We start from the raw sequence: 8715 nt of genomic DNA on the forward strand, positions 1-8715 counted from the left end.
CTGAACTCCTGTAAGCTTTTTTTTTTTTTTTTTACTATTTTGGATCTGTTTTATTTGGCTAAAGTCTGTTGGTATAAATGCTGTGAGAGTAAGTTGTTGACTTGGGCAACCTGTGTGGTGGTCCTGAAGTAAAGCCAGAAACAAAAAGCCCCTCACACTTCTCTAATTATCTGAGGATTAAACATCTTAACATGCACAAATGTAAGGGATAAACATACTGCAGTGCAGAGGGTTAACAAGTACTGACAAGTACTGTTATCTGTCCTACAAATGGTTTGTTACCTGCTCTTTCAAGTAGCAAAGTCGGTCAAGGAGGATGAGACCCTCTATACACGGAGCCAAAGTGACTTTCAACTGAGGAAGATGAAAAGCAGCATGAGACAGATATGGAGTTCATAATGAAAATAAAGGACGTACAAGTTTCTCTGTCATACTCACCATGTTAAAAGCCACCATCTCATTCATTCTGGGACTGTAGAGTTCATGATAGCTCTGAATGTCACCGTCAGACAGCTGAAGACAACAAGAGAAGAAAAAAAAATTGAAAGCAATTTTAAAGAAATAAAGGAATAAGATGATTCCCTAAATATATGCATGTGTAAAACATTTTTAAAATTTTTTTTAAATAGTTTTAGAAATAATATTTTATTTGCAAGTAAATATATGTACATAACTATAACATATATGTACTTTAGACTAGTAAAAATGTAGTTTAAACTCACACACATATATTGCAAAATAAAAAGAAATGTAAAATATGACAAATATTTTATATGTAATATTAAATATTTTTATATTTTACAGATTAACAGAATTAACATTGTATTTTTTATTAGATTGCAAAGTAAAAAAAGTTTTATATTAAAAAAAAAATACAAATTTATATGAAAATAATATATATTTATATAAATCTATTTATATAATCTCTACTCTTGACTAGTAAAAAATGTTATGTATATTATGGCAAAATCTTACCAAATCAGCATATTATGTGACTCATAAGACTTCATATATTTCATCTTCACCATCACAGAAATAAATTACATTTTAAAATATATTAAATAATATATTTATATAAAATATAATACAGTATACATTATTTTACTGTTTAACAGAATTCTGCAGATTTTCCCTCAAAATCAGGGTACAAACAAGTCCAAAGACACAATGTGGGCCTGGTGAAGCCTTTTTAACTGTCTCTTGCTATCTGTTCCCATATTTCCCTACGTGTCAAACATATTTTAGGCTGTTCATCTCATTAGCTTTATTGTGTAATTCAGATACATGTGGGCAGACTGAGAAAACATTAAATGTAACGTGAGAACATTTGGTTATTACTGTGGTGTCATCCAGATCCAGCTTCCTAAGTGCTCGTCTGACATAGTCCACAAACGACGAGGCTTTGGAGTACACATTCCCAACACGTTTCTCACTGCCAATAGAAAATGAAATACCCATCAGATAATTCAAAAATGATTTTTTTAAACAGATTTTTTTATGTGACAGTAAGTCACATGTAGGGGGTGAACTTAGCACTCCTTGTTGACTTGCACATTACCGTAACCTGATGGTTTGGCTTTGACTCACAGAAGCTTATTAAACCTGAAAACAGGGCTTTAGGGTTTGAGTCACGAGCATCAGTCAGCACTGAATCAGATCTGCTCTCTGCAGCCACGATCAAGTATCTCAATAAACATTTCTCATCCTCCGCAAAAAGGAAGGAAGGACCAGAGGGAATCTGGAGCCTCTTTATTCTCTCCTCTAGTTTACTAAAGCTCTCCGGCGACTAAAACAAAGACAGGCGGTTGTTTTCTGTCTAATGAGCTGATGATGTGGTGAGAGATATCTGATCCTGGTCTTTTGGAGGGGAACGGCGTCAGTGTGGGAGCTCAATATTGGTCATCGTGTGTGTTTCCGACTGAGAGTCGCTCATCAGGGGATCCGGGGAGTGTGTTTCCGTTTTTACAGACTGTTTCAAAGCCAGGACTTTTGTTTTTATTTTATTTTTTAATTGAACTATAATTTACTGCCAAACCTTCAATAGTTGGTAATATGGTTCTTTAAATCGTGAAGATTTGCTTTGGCAACAATTAGTTTAGTGTCTACATTTATCTGAAAGCCATAAAACAGCCTGAGCTACTGAACTATTAATATTAATAGATTGTATGACACAGTAAAAAAAAAAATTCAGCCTGGCACAAAATCTATAATGCACTTTATATGATGGTGCATATGATGGACAGAACAAGAGATATAGACTTAATGATTTTAAATAAAAAAAATATTTTAAATTAATAAAACAATTACATTTTAGATACTTAGATAAATATATCTAAGTAAATATATCTAAATATATCTTTAGATAAATATATAATACACATAATTAATGTATTTATGTATATTTATATAATCTGTAATCTATATAATATGTAGTCTAATAAAAGTGTACTGTGTGTGTGTGTGTATATATAAATATATATATATATATATATATTGAAAATGATGTTATCTGAATTTTAATTTACTATATATGTGATATAGTATATAGTAGTCAACATTTGAAGTGGATCAAAAAAGTTCATCAAAGTTGTCCTAAGACAACAGCGCATTTTGGTTTTAGGACAACTTTGATGAAAGGTTTTGATACACTTCAAATGTTGACTACTGTATATACAGTATATAGGCCTATATATAAGTATATATATATATATATACGGCTATATGTTTTAGTATAAATACCTTTTAAAGGAATCATAGTGATCCCGTAAAATAACATGAAGAACCGCCCGATAAAAAAGTGACTCCATAGGCAGCTGTAACAGACAAAAAACCTTTTTAACCACAATCCAAATCATTTTCTTTCATTTCAAAGCTGATTTTGCTTACTTACACAATGCATGCTTACTTGGTCATGTTTGCTTACTTAGTTATATTTTTAATTACTTCATTTGAAATGTTTGTCCCACTTGTGGCAACTTTAAAAACAGATTATCTCATATTTTCCATGACAATTATGTCATCCAAACAATCAGACATGCAGAAGACAGTAAGAGTGTTCATGCTGACTGCTTCACCTCTGAACTATCAATCATATTTAAAAGAAGAAAAATCATATTAAAATACACAGTGCGTCTAATTAAATCAGACAAATATGCATAGGCGCATATGCTGTACATTCTGGCATTACAATCAGCTGTGCAGACAGCCTTGATCGCATGAGACTGCCCTCTTTTTATGCAAATTCTGCAGGAGAAATGGGCTTTTAATTGAATTATTACACAATCAATACTCACCCCTCCTCCAGCAGACACTCTCTCCAGAGCCTGAGAGGGGAATAAAAAGAGTTTGTGAAGAGCTCATCATCAGCCAAGTCTGCTGGAAACAAGCTTGAATTGAAAAACTTGTGATAACTAAACACATGATATCATGGTTTGAGTTTTGCTTTCAGTTTAATAGCATTATGTGCTCATCTAAAAAAATAACACCTAAAAGATTATATATTTAGAGTTCAAATTTGATGCAAGATTCATCAGCTAATAGGCAAAGGATGTGGTTGAAGATGCGTGGGCAATGTGATGTTATTTGTGACGTGTGAGCCAGACTTACGAGACAAGCTGACATCCTGGCATTTCGACCACAGAAACACGCCTGAGCCTTCAGATACTGACTCATAGGGAAACCACACACACCATCGACACACCCTGAGCAACAGCCACAAAACAACACAAAAAACAGAGATGAAATCAAACAGCTTTTAACATAAAAATACTGTTCAAAGAAATTATTCTTTTAGTCAGCAAGGATGCATTCAAATTAATCAAAGATGACAGTAAAGACATTTATAATGTTATAAAAGATGTCTATTTCAAATAAATGCTGTTCTTTTGAACTTTCTTTTTATCGAAGAATCATGTAAAAAGTGTTTTCCAACCATTTTCCAACCTTGATCATAATAAGAAATGTTTCTAGAGCAGCAAATCAGGATATTAGAATGATTCCTGAAGGATCATGTGACAGTGAAGCCTAAAGCCTTCTGAAAATTCAGCTTTGCATCACAGGAATAAATTATATTTCAAAATATATTAAAATAGAAAACTGTTATTTTAAATCGTAAAAATGTTTCACAATATTACTGTATTTATTGCATATTTGAACAAATAAAAGCTGCCTTGGTGAACATTTTGACTTCTTTCAAAAACATTAAAAATCTTAACAACCCCAAACTTTTTATTGCATTTTAAAACTGAACGCTAAACATTATGTGGATGAGAACCTGTTGAACACATGCCATTCAAACAAGACCCACGCTGTGGTTTGAGGCCTATTCGTGACGCAGATAAACACTGTTTACTCCAGCTATCATGCTAATCTAAACCAGTCCAGCACAGGCCTGAAAAATGTGTGAGATACAGAATGAGCTGTGCGTAAAAAAAAAAAACGCCTGAGAGAGGGACAGTGTGCAAAACAATATCAGCAATTTCATTATGAAACTTCAACACTGTCTTGAGGAGACCAGTTGCTGTGGGGTGTTAAACTAAAGGCTCTTCAGTTTGCGTATGATAATAAAACATTTAAAAGTGAAGTGTGTATTTTTTTTTAATGAAAATATTAATTTAATGCACTATAAATAAGCGACTGCTTAACCAAATGATGTTTGTGGGTGGGACTTCCTGTTTTCTGTTTAAGTAGGTGACATTGCGTGGGCTCTTCTGAATTGAGTCAGCAAATGCACGGCCTGAGAGGAGATATTGTGTAAAAAGTATTACGCTGTCAAAATGAAAAGATCATAGCAGTAAATTCTGCTCAGGCAAGTGAAATTCTATGCAAAATCTTCATAAATCTGTGGGATGCTGCTAGTGAAACAAAATGACACACTTCACCTTTAAGTGCACAGCATGCTGTAAGCTTACAGGGTTTTGAGACTAAAAGAAACCATGTTCATTTCCATTGGAACTGCATTTGTTTGATTACATTTTGTCTCTTCTTCAGAACAATCGTGCTTGTAAAGCGAGCCGCTGAAGCCCTGAAAACTCTCGACATCATCATGCTGAAACGCCACATGTTGTACTGACTCTTCTTGAGTTAGTGAGATCTAACAGACAGTCTGTTGAAGGGGAGAGTGTTTGTGATGTCAGTCCAACGTCTGCACACACTTCATGCCTTTTAACTCTGTCCCTGCAGCAATCGAGAGCCTGTGGTGTGATCACCAGGCTTTAAAAGACAATGAGATATTATTGTAGCCCTGCTGTGCTTCATAGCACAGTAATTATGTGATCAAAATATTAGATTCTGAAGGCACTCCAATCCTTTATGTGCTGTCTCCTTTATGAGAAAGTGTCTAAGAGAGAGACAGACAGAAACCACATGCTCTCTTAAAACTAACACCAAGTCTTAAAGGAAAAGTCCACCTATAAATAAAAATTGTGTCATCATTTACTTATTCTCATGTCGTTACAAAGCTATATGATTCATTTCTCTGCGTAACACAGACAAAGATATTTTGAAAAACAGAGTGCTTTTTGTCCACACAATGAAAGTCTAATGGAGTTGTTTTGGAGCCTAGTAAACTTTAAATAATAATAATAATAATAATTTTACAATTAATTAAAATTATATTTATAATTGCAAATTAGTATATTTTTCTAATAATAAAATTATTATTAAATAATGAATTAAGTAATTTTATTTAATAAACAACAATTTATCAATTATTATTCATTATAAAATAATATATTATTCATTATAAAATAATAAATATAATAATAATAATTTTGATTAATTATTTTATAATGAATAACACATTTATTATCAATGTTGTAGTTATTATTATAACTGTTATACAAGTTTTAATTCATTATTGAATAATAATTAATATCATAATTGTTAGAATGGTATATATTTGTAAATGATAATCTTTATAGATAATAATAATAATAATAATACTTATTATTATTATTATTATATAATTTACTTATTTAATAAATAAATAAACAACAACAAAAAACATTCAGCATAAAATAATGCATTTTATATATAAAAAACAACAACAATAATAATAATAATTTTAAAAAAAATTTGTTACTATTATTTTACTTTTTTTTTACACCCAGTATTGGTACAGAGCTACACATTGCTGTAAAGAACATTATACAGAGAAATGCAATTACACACAGCTTGTCTTGTCTTGACTTGGGCACCCAGTCTAATAGAGACTGATCTGTCCACGTGTGTGTGTGTGTGTGTGTGTGTACTGGTTTATATATCCTGGTGGGGACTTAAACCTGACTACACACAGACTCATGGGGACTCGTGTCACGGTGGGGACCTAAATTGTGGTCCCCACGGGTACAAAAGCTTATAAATCATACAGAATTAAGTTTTTTGAAAATCTAAAAATGCAGAAAGTTTCCTGTGAGGGGTAGGTTTAGGGGTAGGGTTGGTGTAGGGCAATAGAATATACGGTCTGTACAGTAGAAAAACCATTACGCCTATGGGATGTCCCCACAAGGATAGCTGACCAGACATGTGTGTGTGTGTGTGTGTGTGTGTGTGTGTGTACGACAGGAAGTGTTCTTACCCTGTCTGTCCTGATCAAACTCTTCAGAGAGCAGGTGGTAGCAGCAGCCCACACTGCAAACGGCGCGCAGCTCCTGTTTGGCCTTGAACATCTGCAGAGTGCTGGGGGCCAAATCTCCACATGTATGCAGGCCAACCAGAACTGCATCCTGGGCACCAGCCAGAGAAAAGAGAGGGAGGAAAAAAAAAAAAGGTAATTTAGTGAAATCAACACAGACTGTTTGCCATCTCTCATTGATCATAGATAATTTGCTATGGACACATCCAAGTCCCTCTCCATTCTTGAGCTCAATTTCACCTAATTAACATGATTAGGATAATCGCAGGCGTCTCGCTGAGCTGTAACAGCAATGGTACAACTTCAGCTCCATAATCAAAGCCCACAGCTGGACAACTATTGCAGCATAGAGTTTCTCTTGTGCTATCATATGAGTTTAGTATACATGAATTATTTGATCCTGAGAGAATGAAATGAATTCACAACACAAAAACGTAATGCTACAAATAAAATGGAAGAATACAGTTTGAGCACATAATTAGTATTTTGAACATGATATTATACGATGATATGATTGTAATATATATTCTTTTCACATTTTAATTATTATTATAATTATTATTAATAAATAATTTAAATAATTGATTTAATAAATTATTATTATTATTATTATTATTGTTGTTTTACATGTACACCATGTTCCCTGCCCTGGTTATTTGATTTTTGAATGAATAATACACTATTAGTTTTATTATTATTATTATTATTATATTTAACAACACTTATTTAAACATTATTTGTTTTCCATGTATTACTAATTATTTTATAGTGAATAAATAATAATAATTATTTTTAATTAAATAATAATAATAATAATAATAAATTAAATAATTGGTTTATTATTATTATTATTATATTTGTCTCCCTTGGTCAGAACCCCCTGTATTATGACATCTCTTCACCTCCAGCTCTGTGATCAGCGTCTTGAGCTCAGTTTCTGCAGTGATATATGAGGTCAGAGGGGAAAACAGGCTGCCGTCGCTGTCGTTCCCCCTCCATTCTCGAGTTTTCCTCTCCAGATTCTCTCTCTTCCTCTTCTCCCTGTCCTCCAGACTCAGCTGGCTGGGGTGGACGCGGGGAGAGACGTCCTCTATGACGTCCAGAGACAGCATACTGAGGAAGCTGCTTCCTGAATCTGAATCATTTGGGTCTAATGAACATACTGCGGCATTATCTGAAGTGGATAAATCATTGGTGACTTGTCTTGATAAAGCACTGGTTTCCGCTTGAGCCCCAAAACTTTCCTTTTCCTTAGTAATAAAGTTTTTGTGGCCATCACTGTTTTCAAAGTTTCTGCTGTGTTGTTTACTCCCATCCTCACTATCCAAAGGTTGTTTCTTAGTGGCTCTGTCCGGTTTCTGATAGGCTTTGGAGAACTTCTTCAGTTTCCTGTTTCTCTCATGAGCTCCATGCGTGTTGGTGCTGGAGGAGTCGATCCCGAACACTTGCAGGTTGAACCGCATGGACAGATAGGAGCACAGATAGCCTTTCCCTGAACCCACGTCTATCACCTGAGATGAAGAAACAGATGATGAAAAAGATGAAATTCAGTTTGTTTTTAACTAAAGTACATTTTAAACATTTTTACCTGTTTGACTCGACAGCATTTGGCCAAACTAGCCACAACCTCAGACATTGCCTGCACCTCATGGGCCTTCTTACAGTTCATAAACTCATCCGGTCCAAGAACTTCGTCTGATGACACTCCTATGGGAATTACAGACAGTGCATGAAATATGTGCATCTAATCACCTGAATGTGACATGCATAATAATCACAATAAAGATCCAGTGGAATGTAAATATGTTTTTCAGTGCTTCTGATCTGACTGCAATTACCTTCTATAATGTCTCTCGTCATCAGTCTCAGATTCTGCATCAGATCCTCCAGCTGCATACAGACCCCCAGACCCGGTAAACAGTGAGCTTTCGCTGCCCTCAGCAGGGCTGATATGTCCACCAACTTCTTTGAGGCATTGCAGAAACCAAAGGTGGTGTTTTCCTTCTCTAAATGCAAATATATATGTATGTATGTATCCTTTTATTATATATATATATATATATATATATATATAGATATAG

General features: G+C 34.0%; 1 protein-coding gene across 1 annotated transcript in view; it reads right to left on the reverse strand.

Annotated features, from left to right (window-relative positions):
* Positions 1 to 264: 264 nt before the first annotated feature.
* The window catches only part of mettl25 (methyltransferase like 25), a 9157-nt gene continuing 706 nt past the window's right edge, over positions 265 to 8715 (reverse strand). Inside the window, exons 2-11 of the mRNA XM_016551159.1 lie at positions 8473 to 8640; positions 8223 to 8341; positions 7537 to 8145; positions 6578 to 6725; positions 3607 to 3701; positions 3294 to 3323; positions 2740 to 2813; positions 1339 to 1432; positions 439 to 513; positions 265 to 354 (exon numbers count right to left, since the gene is read on the reverse strand). Coding sequence (XP_016406645.1) covers positions 265 to 354; positions 439 to 513; positions 1339 to 1432; positions 2740 to 2813; positions 3294 to 3323; positions 3607 to 3701; positions 6578 to 6725; positions 7537 to 8145; positions 8223 to 8341; positions 8473 to 8640 — 1502 coding nt within the window. The remainder of the gene's footprint in view (positions 355 to 438; positions 514 to 1338; positions 1433 to 2739; positions 2814 to 3293; positions 3324 to 3606; positions 3702 to 6577; positions 6726 to 7536; positions 8146 to 8222; positions 8342 to 8472; positions 8641 to 8715) is intronic.

Source organism: Sinocyclocheilus rhinocerous, unplaced genomic scaffold (genome assembly GCF_001515625.1).
Source record: "Sinocyclocheilus rhinocerous isolate Xijiao unplaced genomic scaffold, SAMN03320098_v1.1 scaffold2480, whole genome shotgun sequence".
NCBI classification, from domain to species: domain Eukaryota; kingdom Metazoa; phylum Chordata; class Actinopteri; order Cypriniformes; family Cyprinidae; genus Sinocyclocheilus; species Sinocyclocheilus rhinocerous.